General features: G+C 31.6%; 1 protein-coding gene across 2 annotated transcripts in view; it reads right to left on the minus strand.

The window, feature by feature from the left end:
- Positions 1-597: 597 nt before the first annotated feature.
- Positions 598-27,888, minus strand: part of ASZ1 (ankyrin repeat, SAM and basic leucine zipper domain containing 1) — a gene marked incomplete at both ends in the record, with an annotated part of 37,559 nt that continues 10,268 nt past the window's right edge. The window contains 9 exons of one of the 2 annotated variants that reach the window (XM_084230373.1): positions 598-750; positions 3,956-4,042; positions 4,934-5,039; positions 11,185-11,294; positions 12,236-12,292; positions 13,271-13,346; positions 14,076-14,200; positions 15,775-15,909; positions 16,384-16,495. In XM_084230373.1, the coding sequence (XP_084086499.1) occupies positions 598-750; positions 3,956-4,042; positions 4,934-5,039; positions 11,185-11,294; positions 12,236-12,292; positions 13,271-13,346; positions 14,076-14,200; positions 15,775-15,909; positions 16,384-16,495 (961 nt within the window). Of the gene's footprint in view, positions 751-3,955; positions 4,070-4,933; positions 5,040-11,184; positions 11,295-12,235; positions 12,293-13,270; positions 13,347-14,075; positions 14,201-15,774; positions 15,910-16,383; positions 16,496-27,888 lie in introns of both variants that reach the window. The other variant, XM_084230372.1, reaches the window with a different exon arrangement.

A 27,888-nucleotide genomic window follows, 5' to 3' on the forward strand; every position in this document is an offset into this window, starting at 1 on the left:
GCTACAGCAGTTAGGTTAAAATGTCAGACAACAATTCTTTCCAAAGATACATGGAAAGATATATTCTCAGGAAAAAAAAAAATGATGCTTTGAGACTTGCTGTGTAAGCGAGAACAGAAATTGCTTTTCATTATAGTTCTTTATTCCTTTCCATTTTTCCCGTTTGCTTGATGTTTACCTTTCAACAGTTGTAGATCAACAGTTTCTGTTTTAGATCAACAAGATTTAACTACTATATTAATATCATAAACTTTTTACAAATTCTGTAATACTGTGACAAATGAACACACTTTTTTAAATGTCAGAGAACATAGGATAAAACTTTTATTTTGAATGTGATTTAGAGTCATAGGATCAAACGTCAGATCATTTATGACTTACTGCTTGATCAAAATTAACAAATATATAACACATTTTATTTTCAACTCAAACTGACAAATCACTTTCCAAAGAAAAACTTTCTGTTTTATGCTATCATAATTTTTCCCATGGCATATTAGCAAAGAATGCAGTTATATTTTGCCACAAATGGCTAAAAGCAATACTTTTAGATAATTTGAATAAGATATGTATACATTATAAAAACAAATATTAGAATTACTTTCTCTGAAAAGTTAGCTTGCAAATGAAGAGAAGAAATCCAAAACCGCATACTGCAATAGCTGTTCTCTTCAAAATTCGGCTGTTCCAGGTGGATACTTCTTCCATTAATGGTATATGAGTTGGATCATTTTCTCGTTCATTTTGCAGCTAATATTTAATAGGAAAAGAGTTAATGTACAGTACACTGAAAATGAAAACATCTTTGATTTTTAAAAATGTAATAATATCAATTTCAATTCACTTGATCTAGATGTAGGCAAATCAAGACTCACATAAAAGATTTTTAAGTGAACACATCTTGATAGTCTTTGTTTCACCACGACTCCAACTAAGCAAATCAGTAGCTTCATATTAAAAATAAATGCTTTCATAGATTTTACAATCTATGAATTATGAATTTTAGAATCTATGAATCTATGAATCATTTTAGAATCCATGAATCTATGAATCATTTTAGAATCATGTTTTTGAGGTAATGTTTAATATTAGTTTCTCTTTCTACCTAAAAGGCATGACAAATATTAGCTTTTTCTTTAGTATTAAATATCAATTAAGTTTGAAACAATTGTTCATCAAAATGTGAACTATTCTTACAGAACACTTACAATACATAAAATTAACAAAACTGGAAAGATTTCATGCTAATACTAGGAACATAATCCTTTATTAAATATCATTATAGGAACAGATGTCAGTAAAAAATTGTTCTTTTAGCACTTCTCAGTAATTGAAAGCACAGTTTTTAAATAGCACTTCCTAGCTAAAGACAGTAAAAATGGTCTCACAGTTCGTGTGTGTGTGTGTGTGGGTGTGTGAGTGTGTGTGAGAGAAAGAGAGAGAGAGAGAGAGAGGGAATAGGAAAGAGAGGAAGAGAGAGAAGGTTATTGGGAGTGGAGAAAAGGGAGAATGAACAGAAACCAAAAGATCCTTGAAAGATAAAAAGAATCTGACACATTTATAGGGTGATATTTACTAGAAACATCCTTTGCTGGAGTAGTGACATAAATACTTTCAACATTAGCAGAAATAACTACTAAAATATACAGTGTAAATATTTAATTTAATAATCCTGCAAAATTAATTTTAAATTTAAGCAGAAAATGACTTCAGTGCCAATCTCATTACTGTATTCTTGTTCTAACTTCCAAATGGCTTCATTCAGCAACAGATTCCTTTTTGACACTGATGCTCCATTTACTGAATCCTGAGACACTCATTTCTTTTCTTAACCAATTACTTAGAATGACCTTTCTGACAGGAGCCTGTCAGTGTGTTGGTTTGAAAGAGAGTGATGTGGTGTTAAAGTCTAGCCTTGACCTATCCCACCCTCTCTCTGTTTCCTCCATAAACTTATCTATGATAACTTATGTTTCTTTTAAAAATTCCCTTCAGTTATTATTGGTAAACTCTGAAACACTGTAAGCTTAAAAGCATGATATTATACTTCCAAATGGAAGTCCTCATAGTTCTCTAAATAAAATTTCATTATCGTTATTACTACTTGTTTAAGACTGATCCAGAAAAAGCAGTCCAATAGCTTGCTGCAAAATGAAGACTCTCCCGCCTAAAGAACTCTGTCACAGCTGCCATTATTATAAAACAATAAATGTGTTTTCAAGGCTAGTCCTGATAAACAGGTCATGGAAAAAGGTCATCTATTTAACTAAAGAGAGCTGGCATTTCTCTTTATAGGTACACATTAAAATATTATGGTATTTGAATTGTTCGTTTCAGTGTCAAAGTCACCCCTAAAGTAGTGCTTCTTAATTTTATTCCTTTAAGCAAAATTTGGTCTCTCACAAATTTCATTTCAATCTCTATTTGCAACCCAAAAATATTTTTACTTCACCTTGGAGAAAGAAAATAATTACCAATTTTAAGGCAAAGAAGTTTTAGGGAATTCCCTACACCAAATAGTAAAGATTTGTAGGCATTATCTTTACTTAAATCTGTCCAGATTTTCTTTGGACTCCTAGGTAAAACACTCCGATCAATATATCAATACCTTTTTCCTTCAATTCCTCTAGATGAGATATAGGTAGTGAAGATGAATGTTGCTACCATTTTTACGTTGTCAGCAAGTTCAGGGTCTAACTAGCCAGTGTAGCATACACCATAGTTTTCTGACATACAGCAGGCAGGCTCACGTTTGTTGAATGAATAAAGGTAAGAGATAATACAACTTCTAAATGCCTTTTACTGGAAAGAAGTTATCTTCTCTCAGAATTTTAAAATATATTGCTCATTTGCTCCATATAAAATGTCTTTACTCCTGTATCATTTTGTAGAATTTTTCTGCTCACTTTTTTAAGATTCCTTTTCACTGAACATATGTTAGTAGATAGAATAATTACCTGGACTATGTATAAAAAGTATTTTGGAGAAAATTAACTTTTTAAATAAAATACCAATGGAAATTTAGATCACCTATAGGTTTGATGCAATAAAAATTAAATGCATAATCTGATGTTCACGTCAGATATGTCACAAAAATTTTTCAGGCATCAAATTTACTTATTAAATAGACTTGGAAAATTCAGGCATTCTTTAGTCAGGTGAAAGTGTTTTCCTTTATTACCCTCAATAGAATTCCCTATTTCAGCAGTTTAAATTTTATTATAGCCAATTTCTTAAAAGGGTAAAAATCACCTATCCTTAAATCCAGATATATTCTTCTATATGAGTATAGAAATAAGAACCAAAAAAGCCCATACTCTTTACAAAAATTAAATTATTAAAAATATTACAGGAAGTTTGAAAATGGAAGGAATATTTCATCCAGAATGCTCCATCATTAACAGAGCAAATAAACTTTTCATTTTGGTATTTTTCATCTGCACATTTACATGTAAGTGAAACTTACAAATATCACTTCACATCTTTAAGAAGTTATATTTCATTATTTTTAACTCACTGCATATCATGACAAATGAATGTGCCATAATTTGTTATATCATTCTCTTGGTATAGGACACGAAAGATACATACAATTTTGGAATCATTAAACTACTATTGAAAGATTAAAAGCTTTTTATGGCACTCGGCATATCTTTGTCAAATTGTTTTTGAAACGGGTTGTCCACCAGTCTCACATGAGATTATCAGCTTGGTGAACTCTAACCAGAAATGTGTAGAGTAATATATTTTCCCTGACAATTTAAAGGATGAAATTGATATAGCATTTTTTTTCAGTATGTATTTTTTCAATGACCAACAAAGTTTGTTTTCTATATTTATTTCTTTGGAAATTGACCTGTGGAAGCTTAAGTGGCTCTTCCATAGAACTGCTTCATTATCTAACTTAATTGTGTTGTAAATTATCCCCTCCCACTTTTTAATGTTAAATTTATACCTTTTGAATTAAGTCTTTTAGCTTGCAGACCTCTTCACTCAAATCTTCAACATTGCTAACAAGTTCTTCACAAACTGAAGTAAAATTCTGGGGAGAAGCCCACTCCAGTACTATCTGTTAATATTTTCAAAAGTTATATTTTAAATAATAGAAAACAACTAGTCACAATTTTGTGTCCACAAACATGATACAACATTCGTAAACATTACATTTTATATCTGAAAAATATTTTTGTGTTCAGGATAAGTTCTGACAGCAAAAAGAAATCAGCAATTTTATAGAAAAAGTCAAACTAGTCTCTGAATGCAATGACTAAACATATTTATATACAAAAAGTGAAATTAGTTCTCTGAATGCAATGACTAAGTATATTTATGTATTAGTTTCATAGAGAGTAGTCTTAGTAATAATATTTATGGTGAACAAGTAAATTCATGAAGGTTTTATGAATGACATGATTTTTATGATAAAAATCATAGGAAAATCAGTACATTAAAAATTTTTTCACTACAGTTAAATTACAAAAACTAAATCATATACAAAATTCTATAGAATAAGTGCTTTCATAGGTCACTTACACTTTGTCTATATAGAATTTCCTTCATTAAAAAAAACCCTGATATTGATATGGTTTGAGTAACACTCAACACACTGTTTTGTTTCAACTTTCACTTGGGTCTCCTGTCACTTTATATTTTAAACAATTAAATTCCCTTAAGAACAAATGGTAAATTTAATACACAAATCAGTTTAATTTTTGCTTGAACTCATTTTCCTTCTCTTGAGGATTAGAACACAAAGTTTTTCAATTTATTAGTACACGAAAGAAATAATATTAAAGAAATTGACGTATTTAGATTTTATAGGAGAGGATACAATTTTATCACATCAGTACAATTTACTGAATTATCACTGACTTATTGGGAATGAACTTCAGCATTCACACTTTTCTTCACTTTAATAACTTTTGTAGAGTACCTTGTGAGAATTTACAGGCAACTCTGTAATGATATTCTGTACAGCTGTTATTAAATGGCCACACTGTTTGTTTAATTTCAGAAGAAAGTTGAGGAATTCATCACCACTAGAGAGAGGGAACAAACATGCAGGAATTACTAATATGAGCAACTTACTTCATTCTACTGGGTTAGTTTCTCAATGACTAGTCATAACATATTTTATTACTTATTATTCAAAAAGTATTTTTTTGAAAATACTTATTCAAAAAACAGCTAATTTGTATTAGAAACTGAAACAGACTTTGCGTATACAAAGATTTAAATTTCCAATCTTGAAGATCTCAAAGTTCAACTTTGTTATTTACAAAGACATAAAAAGGAGAAGTATAAGAATATTAATATCTGAGTATTTACTGTGTGAGTGTACTATACTAGCTATTATACATTAAATATTTTAATTACTCCTAACAACTAGTGTAAGGTGAATGTTGTTAACACGAGTTCATGGTTGAGATATCTAAAACTCATAAATAAAGAACTTAGTAATGGGAATGGGGTAATTACTAATACTTCATAGAAATATTATTAATGCTTCATAGAAATGATATTTTAAATGAGTCTGGAGTTTATTTTTTTTTAAAGATTTATTTATTCATGCATATAAGAGCTAGGGTACAGGCCAGAGATGTGCAGGGTAAGAAGATTCACCAGAGACAGAGTGGGGAACAGAACAGGCAATAAACCAGAGACACACTATGGGGGGTGGGGGGGAAGAAGGGAGTAGGATCAAAACAAGGGTGGTGGGAATTGTATGGGGACTATAATCAAGATGAAAATGCATACATTGTGCAAAAATTAAAAATGATGCAAAAAATATATAAAATAAAAAAAAATACACTTAAGGGGAGCAGCACAGGAGAGGTCTGCTTCACCATGTGGGTTGTTCCCTGGCCGGCCGGGAATTGAACTCGTGCTACAGAGGCTGCAGACTGCTTCATTCCCTTGCGCCACCAGGGAGGCACTGAGTCTGGAGTTTAAAAATTAGTTTGCCAGGTAAGTAAGGAAGAGAAGGGGTTCTGAATGGAAAAAATAGCTGGTGTAAAAGTACAGGGCTAAGAGGTCACCATGGTATAGTGAAACACAATTAGAGGAAAGAAATTTTTAAAAGGGGGCTACCTGTAACGATTTAAGGAACCTCTGGGGTATGTCCAGGAATTGGATTTTGATAATGCAGAGTTACTAAAGGATTTAAAACAGGAAAATAGAAAATTAGATTTTGTCTGAGAAACTTTATTTGGTGAGTGGTGTGGTTTAAAGGAGCAGAAAAATGTAATTAGAGAGAATAATTGGAATACTAGTAGAAAAATCCACGCAAGAAATGATGACGGAAAGCATAAACTAAAGACTTTGTTTGATTTGGGGCGATATGAGAAACATTTAGGAGAATACACTGAAAAACTTGGTCATAGATTATATGTAAAGGAAAAGAGTCTAGAATGCTTCTAAGTTTTTTGATCTTAATGGAAGTGAATTTGTGTGGGTAGTAGAGAAAGGAATGGTGTGAAGAGAAAACATTAGAGATTATATTTAAGCAGACGCTACAGACAAAAGAGTTTGAATTCAGTTCCACACTTATGACTAGCTAGATGACCGTCAACCAAATGTTTCCAAATCTCCAGAACTGAGATAAAGGAGTGTCAGGAGGACTGAAGGAGATATCATACAAGACATGCACCTAGCATTTACTCAAACTTAATTACAATGAAGATGGCAATAATATCAGATCTTTAGGGGCAAAGACAGTAAGCAGTAGAAATGTCCATTTTGTAGGGGTAATTATCCTGGGGGATCCACAGGCTAATGAGGATAGACAAAATTCAAGGAGGTGATGAATTTAGATGGTCAAAAATTTAGATGGGCAAAGACAGTAAGCAGTAGAAATGTCCATCTTGTAGGGATAATTAACCTGGGGAATCCACAGGCTAATCAGGATAGACAAAATTCAAGGAGTCAGTGAATTTAGATGGTCAAAATTACATCTTTATTTTCACTAACTTTTAACAGAAATTCAATTATTTCCTTCAATTGTGAATGCAGACACAAACCACAGTGGTATAGAAATGTCTAATTTGATCATCAATAGAAATAAAAACTATGGTGTATGGGGGAGAGTGGCTAAGATCACAAAGTAAAAAAAAAGTGAAGGGGGATAGGTGACAGGGATAGAATAAATTTTTAAAAAAGCTATCAAAGGAAAAGCAACCTGAGAAAAAGAGAATAGGAGTTAGGATCTGAAGGGATGGATTCAAGAAGGAGGAAATGGTCAAGCATGTTAAGAAGGGTAGGTTCATTGATTCTGGCAATGAGGAGACATGGTGCCTAGATTCGTTTCAGTGACCAAAGTCAATTTATAGTGAATGCTAAACATAGACCCCAGTATAAAAATGGACCAATGATATGAATAGAGAAAATGAAATTTAAATACCTATTTCTTAGGTATTTAATATCTATTTTTGAGTAGGAAAGGTTTATAAAAAGTGAGCATGGTCAGCCTCCAACTATTTGCAAATTTTCCTGCAAGACACATTCTAGGACTTATAATTGCTATTATTTTAACAGAAATCTTTTTTCTTAGCTATTAGATTGAAAAACAAGCAGTTTATGTAAAATAAATACTATATCTAAGAACACAATAGATATAACAATGTAAAGTGTCTGAGAGTTGTTTAGAAAAGCTAATAAAGTAAAATTTTGCTAAGTTCTTGTTCTATTGAGCAGAAGTGGTATTTACAAAAGGATTTTCAAATAAATATAAATCTTCTTTATTCCATTTTCTAACATTTACTATAGAAAGAACTAAACTTAAACATATTTCTGTCAAAGCAAGTTATTACTTGTATTTTTTTTCTATTTCCACATAATATATATAAGATAATTTGCAACTTAAAGATTTTAGTCTTTAAACACTTAAATTTCATTTATTACCAATAAAAACAATAGCTGATACTCAATTACTAGAGTGCCCTATATATTTTTTATTAAATGAACTCAAGATAATTAAGATCCATTGAGAGCTGCCATTCAGAATATCAACTGATAATGCTGTGCACCTGAAACTTGTTATGTTTTAAACCAATGTTATAACTTAAATAAAAAATATCAATTGATAGTAGGTATATAATTAGATAGACAAACACATATATGAAATGTAAACTTACCAGCTCTTCCTCTGAAAACATAAGACTAATAAAGCTTACAACTCAGTTCAAATAAGCAAACAGTATTAACAAGTATATAGTCTTAATGAATGAAGGAAAACATATACCTTTCTTATGATACACAATTTTCAGGGCCACAAATGAATGTGACTTAAAAAACATAGCTACAATGTGCCATTCATTGTTTACTATATGTGTTACTCCCCTACCCTGAGTATACTGATAGAATGACTATTAATATTTTTAAATTGCATTCTCTAATTCTGCAAACATGCTAAGTGTAGAAAAACATAACTGTACTATATATGTATTCTTGTAAGACTTTCAGAAAATTTAACATACAGGAAAAAAGTATCTTAAAATAAATCAGTAGCTAAATTGTTGAAGTCACATTAACAGAAGATTATAATCAATCAGTTCAACTTTTCCTGCTGTTAGTTTTCTTATGACTTAATGACTAATTTCTTCTTTAATGAATGACTTTGAACAAATGGGAAGTAAGACCTTTTCCATAACAGCATGTAAACAATGTCTGTCATTTAATAACAATGTCAAATTCCTGAAATATATGTCTGTCAGTTTTATTTTTTAAAAAATCCAACATTTTTAATAAGTGGACAATTCAGGATTCTGCACATTCTTTAAGTCTATTAAATCCCAAAAAGTAAATTCATAAGGCAATCCTGCTATCATAAATACTTTATAATAAAAAATTAAGGTTGCAAGTCACTAGTGTAGAAATTAAAATATTCCTTAATAGAAATAATAAATAAATAAGAAAATGAACAATGATTCAAGAAGATTTGCTGATTTTAAGTACAGAGAACTGAAATTCTTTACCATGTATTTAAGTAAGAGCTATGTTATTTTGAAACAGCGATGAGGCATTCTTTCGAATATACAGCTTGTTGTTATAAGGATATATGTCAAGAGGAAGATAAATAATTGAACTTTGCAAAAAAGTTTTTAAAAAAATCTGATCATCTAAATTATCTTCTTGAAGACTTCTTTAAATTTAAATGGTGCAGAAAGCTATTATTTGTGTGTTTGATTAATGTTTCTAATATGTGCAATGTTAAATTTAAGGGCAGGCTATCCTAGCATTGATGTATTTGTAAGTATTACATAGGCTATTATAATTCACTGATTCACTTATTCATTCCATAAAATGTGTCTATACGGTTATGTCCCAAGCAGTGGGGGATAAGGCTAACATATACATCAAGTTCTTCATGTATTCAAGTATTCTTCAAGAATATGTATGGGCAATATGGCACTGGTATTGCATAGGAACCATTAGGAACCATTAGTTAAATCATAGGAACTTGAAAATATGGGAACCATTAGTATAATTCATAACTATAGATTATAATTCCCAGTATGTGTTAACAAAGCACCTATGTAAAAATTAATTCTCTACTGATACGTACAGCACTTTTAATTGGGTATATAATCCTTATTTATAGTACTTTATTTGGGGAAAAATCAAACTGGAATATGTTTGGATTAGAATATGTATGGGCAATATGACACTTGTCAGTGGGAAAATAAAATTGTTGCCACACTCTTAATCAACTATAAAAGAAACTAAAAAATGGCACAAAGCTGGTATTAAAAGTAGTATTAGATGATGTAGAGGAGGCAGGAAAATGTTTGTAAGGCCTGTTACAGGGAACATGCATGCATTTCAGAGAGTTTAGAACCAAAATTCTTTATAAGACTGGAAAACATACCTACAGCAGACACCCAACTAAAAAATATAACGAGACATAATGGACATTATGTAATGATTAAGGGAAAAATACATCTGAAAGACATGACACTCAGCAATATATATGCACCAAACAAAGGAGAATTACCATATGTCAAGCAACAATAACAAATCTAAAAACAGACATTGATAGCACAGTTATAGTAGCAGACTCAAGACCCTCTTACATCAACGAACATATCAACCAGACAGAAAATCAATAGGAAAACACAGCCTTAAATGAGGAATTAGACCAGATGGATGTAACAGACATTTATAGGGGACTGCAATGCCCCCCACCCCCACTGCCATGCCCAAACTAAAGTACAAGGAAAAAGCCTGAAAAATACTCAGTCTGGAGAATACATATGGTATGATTCTATTTATGATTATTATGAAATAGCACCATTATGAAGATGGATAACAAATTAGTCATTGCTAGGGGTTAGGGCCAGGTGTGGTCATAAAAGGGGTAGTATAAGAGAACATCGCAGTAAAAGTATATTAAGTAGATTGATTATGGCAGTGATTACATGAATTGCGTATGTGGTAAAATTGCAGTTAGACACATACATACAAGTTAATGCATACATAATTATGAGATGAAGAGAAGCCATGTGAACTGTAGCAATGTCAGTTTTCTGTTTTTGATAATGTATTATAGTTACAGAGGATCTTAATGGCTGGGCAATATGGCACTTGTCAGTGGGAAGGGTACGTGCATCTCTTTGCAATTTCCTGTGAATCTATAATTATTTCAAATAAAAAGTCAAAAAAATTATTTAATACTATATAACACTGATAAAATATTTTCAAAATAATTAGATTACTAATATTGCTAATAATCAGGGTTTGATATGTTTATAATATTGAAAATAACTTTTACTAATGATAACATTCTTACACAATAAGGCTGAAAACAGAGCTGAGTTACATGAAAAATTTTTACTGTCTGATGCATAAACACTACTTAAAGTTTTCATTTTGACACTTAAAATGATTTAAAAGAGTTAGAGCTTTACTATAAAAAGCATGGAACCTTTAGAATTTAGCAAAATGAAATGAAAAAAGTTTTTATGTGGGTTAATGAGAAGATGTATTGCTTTGCTTCTTGGTAAAATGGTTTTATAAAAATTGACTTTATAAAGTATATTTACACTTCAGAAAACAAAATATAGCAAAATGAAATATGCATTTCTTTTGAAAAATGACAGCATCAAGTAAAATTATTCAGATGGTATCAAAATTTAAAGAGCAACTGATTCTAAACAATATTAATGTAAACCATTAAGTTAATTTTACCTGATTTCCAACTTTGCCACTTCAGGTAATTCTCCAAACTTTATTTCTTCTACTTCCAATTCTTTAAGAGCAGCCAGAATTTTCTGCTGATCTTTACTGGTAATTCCATTCTAAGTAGAAATAATTTCAAGATGCAATAATATAGTTGTACTTCAATAATTTAATACTGGAAATGGACTTTTCTACTTGATTGACTTCTTGAAAAAAATTCATACTAGAAGAATAATAAATTACTGAAAATATGTGGTTTGTTTGCAACTCTCAGGAAGTTATATCATCAAAATACTTAGATATTTTAGTGATTATAGTCAATTTTTATAATAAAATTGCCAAGAACTTGAAACACAAATTACTAGATTTTAATACATCTTTAAAAAATAGAAAAAATAATTTTCCCTTCAAAATGGTATTTAAAATATTATCTGCATTATTAACTAAACTTCCCATGCTGAATTTAGCTAAATAGTACTCTTGAGTTTTAGTGATACTAAAGATAGTAAGTTGCTAATGTGTTCAAGCAGGAAAATCGTTACACTTTAAGTATCTTACTTATCAAAGTATTTCTTATTATTTTCTACAGCTTTTCAAATTATTACTTCATAATTCCTGACAACAAAGTAATAGGTCTTGTTTTGCGAATCCAGTGAAAGGCAGTATTTGGATAACACAGGTTCACAGCCACCCCTGTAAAAAACTACCTCTTATTTCTAAGTATCCTGTATTGCATTGCTTTAAAAATCTATTTAATATTTAGAAATGAATAGTAGTTTTAGCTGAGAAGTCTTAACAATATGAAGTTAAAAAAAAAAAGGGCCTCCCCTGGTGGTACAGGGGTTGAGGGCTGGGTTGCGAGGCTGCCTGCAGCCTCCACAGCGCCAGTCGATCCCTGGCCACTGGCGAGGGTCCCACCAAAAAAAAAAAAAAAAAAAAAAATCAGTTACAGTCTATAGTTGTAGGATTTTTACAGAAAATATAATTTTAAATAGAAAATAAAAGGATCTATAATTTTAAAAACATGAACATGTTTGGAGTTTTTAAAATTGATACTAACCTTTATAAACTCATCTTTTTTCATGGTCAAAAGGTGTCTTAAAGTTATATCTCTTTCCTGTAGAAAAGGAAAAACACCACCTTCCAAAATGAATAAAAGAGTAGAAAGGGAAGTAGGCAAGTGTATATAAGTTAGTTACATGCTACCTCCTAAATAACTTTCAACTTTCTAGAGGGTATAGGATATGCAGATACAGACCTACACAACTGGGTAGATAGAAATGTATATTATAATTAGCTAAAAAAAACTATAAACACAGGTATTATTCCAGAATCAAAGAAAATTACTCTTTATATTTGCTCACATAAAAACAGCCTCTATAAAATTTGACAGAAATTACATTTTAAGATTATTTAAGATTTCTAATTGCATCACATTAACTGATCAATAGCATTTAGTTTTATTCTATATTTTTCAAATAGGAAGAAGTTTTAAGATTGTACAAGAAAGTCCAATTTTGGTCTACCTAACTAGAATATATGTATTTTTAAGGATACTATCTTAAATAGTGGTTTTACTGACTTGGTATCAGCTAAATGGCTGAAACTATCATTTATGCAAATTCCATAATACATGCCTAAAGTACTTATAATTGTACCCGGAATATGATATAATTTAAATTTTATGACAACCCTATCTAGGTCTTATCATTCCTATAAGAGAGATTAAAGTAAGATATTTTAGTTAATCATTATTACAGCAAAAAGCTGATAGCAGGTTTTTCAGTTTATAATCATACAATGTCAGCAACTGTATAAACCAACTAATAATTTAGGTATGCAAGGAAGAGCTCAATGAAGGTTTCGGTAGCAGGTGAAAGTTATTTAATCCAACCAGCTTCTAATTTAGTATATTTCTAGAATATTCAATTTTTGAAATTTTATTGTAAGTTTAAAATGGGATATAATAGAAATTAAAGAGAAAAGTAAAATTAGCACTTTCATAAGCATGCCTATGAATTAATATTATTAATGTTATGTTAATATTAACCAATAAACATACATGAGGTTTACTGTAGCTTATACAAAATCTTACCTTTAATAAATCTGTTATATGTTCAAGTCCAAGACCTTGTAAAAATACTTCCAGATCTCCAAATGCTGTATATGAACTATACATATTTACAGTAATGTCAATTTCAGAAGACTATAAATGCTCAAGCAATAGATATATATTTATAAGGCAGAATGGAATGGGTATGAATGAATTCTTGTAGAATATATTTGCAAATTTATACACGAGATCTATGTTATATGAAAGGAGATAGATTTCTTGACTGACAATATTAAGGCAAGAGAGAAAATGATGACAGTAAAATATAGCTCATATTTCCAAAGAAAACAGTTGCTTAATATATATATGTGTATATATTCACATATATATCTTTAACTGCAAGAAATAAAGATTTAATAACAATTTTAAATGTGCATAAACAGGACAATTCTTGTGTCATGTACTGAACAACTGTATTCAAGGAAAAAAATGTAATTTTAATTTTAGCTTATAAAATCAGAAATATGCTAAAAAGAATTAGAAAGCAAGGCATAGTATAGTGTGAACTTTAACAAAAATATAATCTAAGAACATTTTAGAAATAAATTTTCTTTAAAGTTTACATTGAAAGTAAAAAATTATTCTCATTACTATTGACATATACATAATTTTTCTAAAATTCTGGAGAACGAAGCACATAAAATACAGACATGTCTAAGAGATATTTAAAACTTATATAAACATTTAAAATATATTTTAAATAAGTCATCAGATTTACCACAAGTGATTAACAACATGCACAATTTTTACTCATTTAAAGGTATTTTGTTGAACTAAAATTTGTTACCTAAATATGTGATCTTTATCCTTATCAGAATTTGTTGCTAACAGCTTACAAATAGTCTCTTCTTTAGTTAGGTGTTGAAGCTTTCCTTCCAATGGATTTAAAGTCAAAGAAAGAAAGTTGAAGATCTGAAAAGAGTCAAACAAGCCATTCAAATATAGTTAATACTATATATATTATCATTTACACTTAAAAGAAACTAAATGTAATTATTTTAGAGAGGAAACTTCTTACCTTTTAGAAAGGTGAGGACATACTTTTACAACTTACTACCTTGAAAATAACTTTATAAAATCAGTTAAATATTTACATTATCTAAAATAATAATCAGAAAAGAGAAAAAGTACATCTAATTCAAAATAATAAACATTATGGGAAAGTACTAATTTATTTTCAGTAAGACAACATTAAAAACTCCATTTCGATATCTTTGATATTCATAAATTACTTAATGTTAAATTTAGTGTCTACCCTAAACTTAATAATGCAGTAAACTGAAGTTTTTAAAATTTCAAAGCTTAAAAGAAAAACTGTAATTTTCTTTTTGAAGTTTCAAAGGATTTTTGTGATTAGTATTCAATGTAATTTTGGAACAACAGATTTTAGTTAGAGAATGATAGACATCTTTATCAGATCATTTCAAAAATTAGAGGTCGTTATTTTATATGCAAAGTGGTGTGGAAAGTATTATATAATGGAATTTTATATCTTTTTTGTCTGTTTTATGCTTTTTTAAATAAGATTTTATTGATTTATCATTTATTTACAAAGCTATATGAGTTTTGGGGTACAGTTTCACCTCTGCATCTGGAAGCCTAGTGTCACCAAAGTTCTAGTGTCATTCTCATTATACAATAGGACTTTGCAATGTCACATGCTTCTAAATTCAGAAACTCAGTTTTAGAAGCTCTTGAATGATATAACTTATTTTTGCAATTGAGTATATTTGATCCTTCCTTAGAAATTATAGATGTTGGGACAAAAGTCTTAATATTAATATCAAAAATTTGTATCAATAATTTAATAGATGGTAAATACATATAAATACGTATAAATAAGTCATTGGATTTACTGCAAGTGATAACAACGTGCACAATTTTTACTCATTTAAAGGTATTTTGTTGAACTTTAGCATCTGAATGACAGATCATATAGCCAATTATATTATCACTTTAATATATACATTATCATACATATAGAAGTAAATATTGCTTAAAGGATTTAATTTTTTAATTGTCTTAATATGTATTAAAATTGAAAAAACTTTAATTGTAAGCTCAAATTTTGTTTATTTACTAGCCTTTTCAATATATTAATTTTTAAAAATCTGAACCACTTTGATATGCTTAAATAGTCTATTATGGTTTTATTCTGGCCATAGCAATAAAATTGTAATAGACTATTTAAGCGTATCAAAGTGGTTCAGATTTTTAAAAATTTATTTCTAGGGCCAGAATAAAACCTCACTGTCTCTTTTATATAGTTTTTAAATTACCACATTGCAAATGCTTCTTATTTAGAAAAAGATGAATATTCTAATAATACAAGTTTTCATTATCTGGTTGGAGGAAGGATAATTTAAACATTTAATGGCAGCCAGATACACTATTATTAAAGTTGCAAATTCTGATAAAATAATATAAAACTTCTACAAATATAATGTAACATGATATGCAAAAATTAGTGTTATATAGAAGGATACCTCTAGATGTTTATTTCTTTTTGCAATTTCGCTTGGTGTCTTTCCATCTTTGGTTTGTACCATTTTATTAGCTCCAAGTTCAAGCAACTTCAAAACAACATTTTTATGACCTTGACGTGCTGCCCATGTTAAAGCCTGTAAGTGTGGGAAAAAGAAATTGTTTAAAGAGAGGGAGTATATATGAGAGAGAAGAAAACTTTTCAATAATATTTATGATACAATGAAAGAAGTGAACATGGTTAATTAATGGGATGATACAATCTCTTCATTGCACAATATAATGTAAGCACATGTCTAACATTGTAGTTATAGATTGCCAGTGCTCACTAATTTTATGAAACCAAAGAAAATTTTACACAGTCAAGTGAAATTATAAAATAAAACCATTTATCTGCCAATCACTCAACTTTTTTTATTTTATAAAAAAAGCATTCTATATGTACTATAGAGGACAGACCTTATTGTGTGTTACAGTTTCTTATATCAAGGGTAAAGACCTTTTTCAGACAATTATATCCCAGCTTCTAAAAAAAATTTTTTTAATGAATTACTGATCACATTAACAGCATATCGATTCTTAGAAATTAACACTGTAAAAGTGATTCTCACAGTATAGCCATTCTCATCCTGGGCATTAACTTCTGCTCCATGAGCAACAAGGAGAGCAACCACCTGAGGGTGACCATCTCGTGCAGCATACATGATTGGAGTCATACATCTCCTAAAGAGGAGGAAGAAACGAAATCTTTGTGTTAATGCTACTACGAATAGCTACTCAATTTCATGAAATTAACCATCCATAATACCACCAGTATTGTTTTAAAAGCAAAGAAAAAGAAATTAATGTTCTCAATAATTTAGGTGATTTAAAAATCCAATCACCCAGTAAATAAATGTGAAAGATGACATTTTAAAAGTATTGAATGCTTACATAGCACCCTCTAGTGAAATAAAGGGGAGGGTGGCAAAATGAAGTTCCTCTACTCCATTACAAAGGTACCTTTCTTGTGCTGTGTTGGGAGCAGACCTCAGATAATCTGGTTAAGAAAAAGAAAAATACCGGATGGTCTCACTCATAGCAGGAATCTAGAAAACTTAAATAAGAGACCAGGAAAAAGAATAACTATAAGAAAGTAAAACTCAATATCAACAAATAACTATGAACCAGAGACACTCTATGGGGGGTGGGGGGCGGGGAAAGGAGGGATTGGGGTCAAAAATAAGGGGGTTGCAATTGTATGGGGAATATAAAAATAAAATTAAAATTAAGAAAAAAGGAAAAAAAAAATTCTAAGTAAGCCATCCTTTTTATAATGACATTTCATTAAGTCACATGTTCATCTAGAAAAATATCAGATACAAAATGCTTATGCTGGAAATAAAGTGATTAATGATACAATATGGTTCCTGTCTTCACAGGATTTGCTCATACTACATACTTACTACACTTTCTTTCAAAGATTGCTGATGTAAAAATGTATGTTTAAAAGTTCTCTTCTTAATGTATTCTATTATGATCCTACTTTAAGAGTGAAAGAATTTTGTACTGACTTAGAAACTTTAAACAAGAAAGATCAATTCAGTAGTACAGCTAGACTGCAAAGTATTTTCTGGAAGAATATAGTGGTTTCTTTCTAGAGTGTCATTTCTCAAATTAGGGATTCAGTCCCTCTACTCTTGCAAGTTAGTTTTTGGACCTATTACAAAGGACACCAGAAAGATTCTATTAGTTCTGTCAAAAATTGTGCTGAACTTAGCATTATGGTCAGATTGATTGATTGATTAACTGAATGAATGACTGATTTTTATTGAGGTAATGTCGATGTACATTGTTGTTTGTATATTGGAAGTACAGGGTCCCCCCACCTTCTCTTAAAGGAGGTCTGCAGTTTTGGGTTCAGCTTTCCTGAGTTGCCTTAAATATCTGATTAACATACAAAAAGACTTCACAAAAGAACAAATTAAATAATTTCAGAATTCTGTTTTGATCTTTAAGGAAGTTTATCTTGTTTACCCACAATTCATAGACTCCCCATTAACAGACTATTTCTCTCTACAGTTTGTTAACATAAAGTAGATCCTGAATCTGATAACTTTTCACCAGTATCTTCAGCACAAAAATAGTCACGTTTATATTTCTTCTATTTCCTAGAGTATTACAGTTACCCAAAGAATATGAACACTCTAATACAAAAAGATTTATGCATTCCTATGTTCATAGCAGCATTAGACACAATAGCCAAGTCATGAAACCAACCTAAATACCCAATGACAGACAACTAGATAAAGAAACTGTGGTATATATACTCAAAAGAATACTACTCAGCTATTAAAAATAATAAAATAGTGTCTTTTGGGACAAAAATATATGGCTCTTGAGGTGATTATGCTAAGTGAAATGTTAGAAAGTGAAACATAGTTATAGGATAGTTGCAGCCAAACAAAACAAACTGGCAAAGCCAGCAAATATAAGATTAAGGCTATGAAAAATATACTAGTCACCAGAGGGGATGGGGAAGGACAGAGAAGGGTGAGGGTGAGTGAAACACAAGCACATAAGGAGGTGTGAAGTTGTCCTCACAAAATTCTATACTTGTGTAAATAACTGACAAATTAATAAAATCTGAGGTTTAATGTAATCCCAATTAAAAAAATATAGCACAGAATCATCAAAATTTTATAACTTCGGCATTGACTGCTGGCAAATTTGAAGAAATAAAAAAACCACTGTATTGGGTTAGATAATTACATATTCATTGCTCCGTGGCAGCCTTATGAAGTAGATGTTATTCTCATTTTAGAGATGAGAGAAGAGAGATTCAGGAATAAGTAGTTTTTGCTGAGGGGACCACTATTGGTATGTGCCTAAATGAAAATTTGGCTGAATGCTTATTCTCCAAAAGAACCTCCTAGGAGTTACTGTTTTTTTTTTTTTTTTTTTTGGTAATCTACCCTGATGTAGAAAATCTAAAGTTCTCTAAATTTTTTTATATATTTGATCATGAAATATGGGAATAACTTCATAAAATCCACATATATCAAAATTGGGAGCCTGAATAAACTGGCCAAAGTATAATTTCAAGGAGGAGATGCTCTTTGTGGTAGAGTTATCTACTGATAACAGTGACTGAAATTTTTGTAATTTCTAATAAAATTTATTCTGCAGGGCCTCCCCATTGGCACAGTGGTTGAGCGCTGGGTTGCAAAGCTGCCCGCAGCTTCTGCAACGCCGGTTCGATCCACGGCCACCGGGTGAGGGTCCCACATGGCAAGCAGACCTCTCCTGCTGCCCGCTGCTCCCCTCAGCAGTGTACTTGGTCAGTCTGCCTGCTCTGCTCTCTGCTCTGCCTCTGGTGAATTCTCTCACCCTCTTGTGCTTCTGACTATACCCAGTGCTTGTATAAATAAATAAAATAAAATCTTTCCTCTGGTGAATTCTCTCACCCTCTTGTGCTTCTGACCATACCCAGTGCTTGTATAAATAAATAAAATAAAATCTTTAAAAACAATAAAATTTATTCTGCAATTATACTGAAAACTGAACAACTTCTACATGTATTTCTTTTAGAATCTGAGAAACCAGCAGGATATAATTTTCTGTCTATAAATTCACATGGACATAAATGGCTTCTTACATATGTTTATTTCCTGCTGGATAAGAAAACTACTAGACTAGTATAGTTTGCTTATTAGTTATATAGTTTGCTTTAGTTTCAATTCACTATTGAAAATGTGTTACAAGTAAATGCTGCTGCATTGGTTTCTTTTATTTTTTTAATAGAGGCATGCTTTATTTATTTGTTTGCTGGTTTGTTTGTTTGTTTTGTTTATACATGCACTGGGTACAGTCAGAAGCGCGGGAGGGTGAGAGAATTCACCAGATCCAGAGCAGGGAGCAGAGCAGGCAGAAGGACCGAAGTACACTGCTGAGGGGAGCAGCGGGCGGCAGGAGAGGTCTGCGCGCCATGTGGGACCCTCCTCTGGTGGCCGGGGAGCAGCTGGGGATAGAACCGGCGCCGCAGAGGCCGCGGGCAGCTTTGCAACCCAGCGCTCAACCGCTGCGCCACCGGGGAGGCCCTGCATTGGTTTCTAATCAAAGTTGAATTTACTGAATGGAACAAACTCCTGCAATAGGATCTATTCAATTTCTGAAGTTATTAAAGTGATGCCATCAGTAATGTTGCATGACAGTTTTGAGAGAGAAGAGAACAATTATTCCAGTGGTTTTACAGCTATAGAAACTTGTAACATCTGTAGTTTCTACCTTGTTATTGATTAATGAAACTAAATGAACTTTTCAATCTTATAAATTCTTATGAACTCATGAACAATCTTAAGAACTCTTTAGGGAAGTTATAAAATTTCATAATAGCCAGCCTACTCAAGTGACATGCCATTATTTGTGCTACTGATTACTTTCAGTGTTAATTTCCATCTTATTTAGTTCATGAAATATACTGTAAAGAATTTTTTACTTCCCATTCTTTCTTTAAATCATTGCAATTGTTCTACCTGCTCCTCACACAGTGGTTTTGACAAAAGGCAACAATTACTTGAATTTCTTTTCCTAACATACTTTTAAAAAAGTATGCATTTCAGAATCTTCTGTCCTCATGTTCTTTTCTTTTCCCCACGTGAATACAATTCCTGAATGATCTCATCTACTCTCATGACTTTACAGTCAACACACTGATGGCTGCTGAATCTGTATCTCTAGTCCACGTTTTGCCCCGAGTTTCGTATCTGTCATCGTTACCTGGGTATTCTGCCCCCCACAAAAAACAAAAAACAAAAAACCAGCCAACCTCCACATCAGTGTATATTCAAATCTGAAGTGACCATTTTTCCTCCAACACACAATATTCTCTTTACTACCTATTTCTGTAAACAGCATCACAATCCATGCACTGCTCCCCCAAAAGAAACCTAGAATTCATCCATGAATCTTAATTAATATTTAAACATTCCTATTTACTCTTTCTTTCATATGTTCAGATCTTTGTAGTTTTTTAACTAATTACTGCAACAGTATAATTTGCTTCCTTGCTGTGAGCTTTTCTCCACACTTGTAAATCTCATGTACACTACTTAAAATTTTCAAGGTTATACCTGTGAGAATCATCGTAAGTCCTCTACCTACCATTTTAAAATCTGCAATCCTACTTCATTCTAATATTAGACTTCAGTTATATTTGCAGATCATGACTTTCAAGTTTTCTCTTCTGTGGATATTCCATATTCAGAGTACTTGCTCACTGAAATGCCTTTACACTTTTCAACAGGCTTATTCATAATCTACCGCTGTGGTTTCATCTTAGAAGCCAACATGCTCCAAAGTTTTTGATGCGTCACCTCTTCTAGGTAGCAATCCCCATCTCTTCTGTGTTCTCACAGCACTTGTGCTTCTTTTCATCAATTCACCAATCATGCCAAAATATTTACTTATCTATTTTTTCACTGAGGCTGTAAGTTTCTTGAGGATCATGACCTTGTCCTGTTCCTATGTCCACCCCTCAATCCCTGCAGTAACTAGTAGTACAATGGTCTACTATGTTTTGTGTCATGCTTACATTTAGTATAGGCAGGATTTTCTTATCTACTACATCGTCACATTTTTATTGATTTGCATGTATATTATATAATGCATCTGGTCTTTACTCATTTTAAATATGTTAGGTCTAACTAGTAGGAGATGTGTTGAAATTTCCCACTATAATTGTGATTTGATCAACTTGAATTTTAAAAGTTTTTGATTACAGATTTAGTAGGCATGTAGTCTAGGTTTATACTTGTTATATTTTTTTTCCTTTCTTCATCATACAAATTTTCCTTTTTTCTCCATTCAGTATCAGCAATATCTATATTGACAATCATGATTTCTGTTGATTTACCTTAATCTGTAAAGGATCTTTCATACCCTTTTCCTTCAACTTTTCTGGTAAATAACACTTATCTCATTTTTTTTAATTTTAGGTGTGACTTCACTGGATTTTCATTTTAGCCATTCTAAGAGTTGCCATATCTTAATCAGTGAGCTTTACAATGATAATATTTTTTTAATTAACATGGTTGAACTACTTTCTGACATATTTTTTATGCTTTTATTTACCATGCTTCCACAGTAAACACATGCCGCCATGTATCCTTTTCAGCTTGTCAGATTGATTAAGTTCCATCTGTTGTAACCCTCCCTCTCCACACACTCTTAGCCCCTTGATCTGAAATCTTCTGACATCCTTGTTTTCTGTAGTAATTACTTTTATATCCCTTCCCCTTAATTTAGTTTCATTGCAAGAGGGAAGTTTACTATTATTTTGCTTCATTCTTTCCTCAGTCACCTAGATTCCAAATATGTTATCATGGAAATTTAGTATAACTTGTCAAAAAATTTCCTTATAGTTAATATTTAAAATTACCAATATATTTATTAATTTCTTTGCTCAACATTATTTCTTCCATTCCCTTTATTACTTCTGGGATTATTTTCTTTTTGCAGTAAACTTTTTAAATGTCATTTTAAAGAGTCAGAATAAGACTGATTCTTGACACAGAATTCTTTTCTATGAAATAGCACAATTACTGCAAGGAGCTATTGGCATTTAATGGGTAAGGGTCAGGGATACTAAATATTCTGCAATACACTGTATAATCTGAAAATGTCAGTAGTTCCTGTACTGGGTGATAACTTTAAATTCTTACATATATCAACACTTCTTCATTTTGCCTTGAACTCTTGAATGATAGAATGTTTATATATAGTGTTACAGGTTCAAAGTTTACTCTTCAGACCATTTGTCTTCTTCCATATACTGCTATTATTAAGAAGTCTAATGTCAGGTAGTAATTTCCTAATAGGGATTGTCTTGGTAGACAAGTCTATTTTGGGGACAGTCTTAGCCATTATTGCTTTAAAGTCTAGCTTCCATTTTTTCCTTTTGGAACTATTAGACAGATGTTTGTACTTCTAGTGAGGTTCTCTTTTACTTTATCTTGATTCTAGGAATTTCCTCACATCTGTCTTCTAGTAGACTATTTTTTCAACTGAGTCCTACATACCATTCTTCATCTATTCTTAATTTTAGTATTTACACTAGTTTCTTAATTCACTGTACTTTTTCATAATTCCTGTTTGTTATTTTGGAGGGCAATTCCCTCTTTTATTGTTCAGGAGAAAAGTCTTTTTTAGATTCGTGTTTTTCCCTGCTGTCTTTAGTCTAAGAGACTCTTTAATTTGAATTTGTTTTCCCTATTTTATGATGCTTACATTCTCCAGATTTTGGTGATCTGTGGCTTTGCACCAATCGTCTGGTCTGCAAAGATCCCCCAAGCATGGAAAACTCAAGCTAGCAACCCTGACCTCACCTATCAACAACGCAGGTCTTGGGGACTGCCAGGGTTCCCATCTGCTCCTTTCTTTAAGGAGTTACTCTTTTTTCATTCCACAGACAATCTCCTTTCTTGTTTCAAATAGAATTTTGTTAAAATATCTTGAAATATAAAATTTGCTGTGGAAGGTCAAGATTTCACCATATATTCAATTTAACATCTTGAAGTCATAAACCTATTTTTCAGAAATTCCTGGTAATTTTTTGGTCATGTTTCTCTCTCAGAATTTTTAGAATCATTTTATCAAGTTAGGACAACCCCTTTGGGACTGTGAATAAGATATTTAAATTTATATTTTATCTAATTTAACTTAGATAAAAACCAAATGTCTTTCTTAATGTCTTTCTCTGAGTCATTCCAGTCAGGAACATGACAATTCAGTCTCCTTTTATTTCACCCAGTATATTCTAAACTTTTCTTCATTTTGGATCCTGTACATTTCTTGCACACTTACCTCTAGATATGTATGATTTTTGCTCTTCAGAAGGGCCCCTACTATCTCACTGTATTCTCAAGTTGGTTATTTTTAACTGTAAACTAAGTTTGCATATTAATATTTTTTAAAACTATCTCACTTTGTTATTATTATTCTAACAGTTTCTGAGTGGATGATCTTGGGTTTACCAAGTATATAGTCATCTAATCTAATTATTATTAAACGTAATATAATATACAATTATAATCTATTATTTTGTACCTTTTTTCCTTATAAAAAAGACCTAGCAATTTTATCAAAGGCAACATAGTTCAATGATTTAGAATAGGAACTGACCACATATTTTCTGTAAGTGGCAAGAGGGTGAATATTTTAGGTTTTATGGAGCATACTAAGTTCCATATAAAAATGATTTAAAAAGGAAAATTTTATGATAAGAATTTTAATTAAATAAAAATAAATTTTGAAAACAATCATGAAATACAATGGAACCCATGTTCTTCAAATTCAGGCAAAATTACTTGCTATCTTCAATTCTGAAATCACAATCCATGGTTTTGGCAAAAGTAGTAGCCTTTTGGACCTTTGTTCCGATTCATCTTCAATCTGTTATCAGAATAGATCTTATAAAGTCTAATATGTTCATTCTTCTTAAAGCTGTTTGATAGCTTTCACAATGAAATTCATACTTTTAAAAATGGATCACTAAGCTTTTTATATAGCACTGCTGAATTCTAACTCATTTTTCTACTCTAATAACATGATCTGGCTCGTAACTTGCAAGTGCCATAGTGAAATATGTTCTCATATTCTTCTCTGCCTGGACATGAACTTCCCTTTGCACTGAATATTCTTTATGATCTTCATCTGCTTGACTTCTATTCATTCTTTAAATCTCAGTTCAAAAGACTCTAGGAAGGTTCAACTTGTTATCTTTATCTCAGTTAAGATTTCTTAATTTCTTTTTCTAGAGACACTATCATATCAACCACTATCATATATCATGCTATAAATGCCTACAGTCTTGTAATTTCTTCTAGGTTGTTAAATTCAGTACACAGGGAGGGGGTCGTTTTTATCTTCTAGTGTTTAGCATATTGTTGCACTAAAGTTTGTTGAATTTACTAGTGATATTGATATTGCTAGTGTCATCTATGATATTTATTCATAGTTATTAATGGTCAAGAAGAATTAAAAAAGAATAAAGTTTATGCACATTATATAACCATAATTATTTTTTTCCTCTGGCTGACCATTTTTTTCAGTTGTTACATTTCAATAAAATTTCCACTAGAGGGCATTCCAGGATAAGTAGAAACAAAACAGTCTGACAGAAAAATGTACCTCAAAATGATATATTTATCACTTCTCTGTACCAAAGGTAAAATTGTTAGTTTGTCATGTCACACTTTTACAGTTCAATATATTTATGTTTTTAGTTTGCATAATCAGCTTTTAGTTGATTTGATAAAGTATATTATAACAATGATAAAGCCCTGTGAATTAGACAAACATTTCTAGCTATCAAAGTAGTTTATTAGATCAAACCTAACAAAGCCTATCAAAGTTGATAAAATATAAAGTATATTTGAAGGAACTGTATAAAAGCCATGACAGGCAGAACATGAGAAACCAAAATGTTGTGGAGAAAAGTAGCATTTGTTGAATTAAATCCTATATTCTCTGCCACTTTTTTCCTTAAGACATTTGCCAATTCTTGGATTGTAGGTACAGAAAGCAGTAGCTAGGCCTTATTGGTCTAGAGACAAAAAATTAGAATTCAGGGCTACCAACTGAGATCTTATGTAGACTGCACGTAGCGTAGCACAGTCAAGTATTGACAGTCTGGAAAAAAGGAAAAAGTAGAAAAATGAGCCTGCAGAAGAGTGATATTCTCTGGACTTTTGCCTTCAAAGCATTTCAGTCTCTAAGATACACAAAATATGAGTAGGGGAGGTCAGAAAGGAGGGAGGAAGACTGCTTCTTAGTAGTATGTTTTATAGTTATATATATAATACTCAGAGAAGCTAAGACATGATTTTGGGGTCTCCATAAAGCTAAGGAAACAAAATGTGGTATTCATGACCTTCAGAGGGAGAGTGGCATAGATACACATCCCAAGTTTGAGTTGTCATTACTCAAGCTGAGATCACTTAAGGTTGAGTTAAATTATAGGGGAAACAAGCATCCAGAAAGTAAGCCATGACATGAGTCATCTTATACCTGATTATAGCAAGGTGATCTGCCCAGTTCTAACTGCCAATGAGTTGAAAATTAAATATTTTCTGGAAGCAAACAGCCCTACACAAATGTTTACATATAATATTCAGTTTTTAATAAAAAAATTACTAGGCATTTTAGGAGACAAAACTAAGCGAAGAAAAGGAAGATATTCAAATCAGATCTATATATGTTTTTAGAAACAAATTTTAAAATAAATGTGATTAATGTGCTCAAGTAAATAAAAGACAAAAGGATAAATTTAGTGACATATTTTAGAACCATTGATGCATGCAGAAATTCTAGAACTGAATAGTAGGATTACTAAAATCAAGAAGTTAACAGATGGTTTAAGAGCAGACTGGTTACAGCAGAAGAGGATTAATAACCTGGAAAAATAGTGGGAGAAAATACCCAGGAAGAAATACGGACAAGGAAAAAAAAAAAAGAAAAGAAAGAAAAGAATGTTAAGAGACATGCTTCCCTGATGGCCTAGGGGTTAAGGCTCAGTGCTACCACCCGGAAGGCCCAACACGATGGCCTGAGTTCTATCCTTGGCCAGGGAGCTAACCCACATGGCACAGCAGACCTCTCCTGTCTCTCTGGCTGCTCTCCTTAACAGTGCATTTCAGTAGATCTGCCTGTTCTGTCTCCTCTCATCCCCACACTTCTAGCCTACACCCCAGTTCTTCTATGGAAAAATAAATAAAATCTTTTTAGAAAAAAAGAATGTTAAGAGACATAGGTGACAAGGATTTATTATTCTAAATCCCAGCTGGAGAGAAAAGCATGAATGAGACAAAAACATTATCTGTGGATATACTAAGTGAAAATTTTCTCAGATCCTTAAAATATAACAAACAGCAGATTCAACAAGTTATATGAATTCCAAGCTAAAAAAATTCAAAAACTATACCTAGGGATATCACAGCAAAGCTGTCCTGAATAAAAGACTAATAGAAAATCATAAAACTACCCTAAAAATACAATACCTTTGAAGGATCAAGAATAAGACTAATAGCTACTCAACAGAAACAATGGTGGCCTAGAGACAACAAAATGATAGATTTAAAATACCAAAAGGATATCATTTCTTTTTTTTTTTTTAAGATTTATTTATTCATACAAGAACTGGGGTACAGGCCAAAGGTGCAGGAGGGTGAGAAAATTCACCAGAGACAGAGCGGGGAACAGAGCGGGGAGCAGAACAGGCAGACAGACTGAAAGCGCTGCTGAGGGGATTCGTGGGCGAGACAGGAGAGGTCTGCTGCACCATGTGGGTATCTCCCTGGCTGGCTGGAATTGAACATGCTGCAGACAGCTCCACAGCACTGGGCTCAACCCACTGTGCTACCAGGGAGGCCCATAACGTAGAATTCTATACTCAATGAAAATAATCTTCAAAATTAAAGTAAAGTAAATTAAAGTAAAGTAAATTAAAAAAGTTTCAAACAAAAAACACTGTCACCAGCAGCTAAACTAAGAAAAGGTTTCAGAAGAAAAATGATCCCTGATTAAAACGTGAAAAATAGAATGGAATGATGATCACCAGAAAGGATGAATATGTGAGTAAACATAAATAAAAGCTGGTAATAATACAATATAATTGATAACACTACAAGAAAGCTGGTATACTTGTACTAATATTAGACAAAACATATCATAATGAAGAAGCATTACTAAACATACATAATAAACTTCATATAAGAAATGCATCAGAATATGGTAGGCTTAAAACATAAACAACAGTTGATTAAAATACAAATCACGATAATAGAACAAGCAAGCAAAAAAAAAATCTGTAGTCATTTAGTGGACTGAAACTAATGTGGTTTAATCAATATAGATAAATCATTATACCCAATTATTACCAAATTACATTTTTATCTAGTGTACATGGAAAATTTGCAAAAAACTGATCATAGCCTGAGCTATAAAGGAAGTCTTTTTTTTTTTAAAGATTTATTTATTTATACAAGAACTGGGGTACAGGCCAGAGGCGCGGGAGGGTGAGAGAATTCACCAGAGACAGAGCAGGGAGCAGAACAGGCAGACAGACCAAAGACACTGCT

This window comes from Talpa europaea (genome assembly GCF_964194135.1).
Source record: "Talpa europaea genome assembly, chromosome: 3".
Classification (NCBI taxonomy): Eukaryota; Metazoa; Chordata; class Mammalia; order Eulipotyphla; family Talpidae; genus Talpa; species Talpa europaea.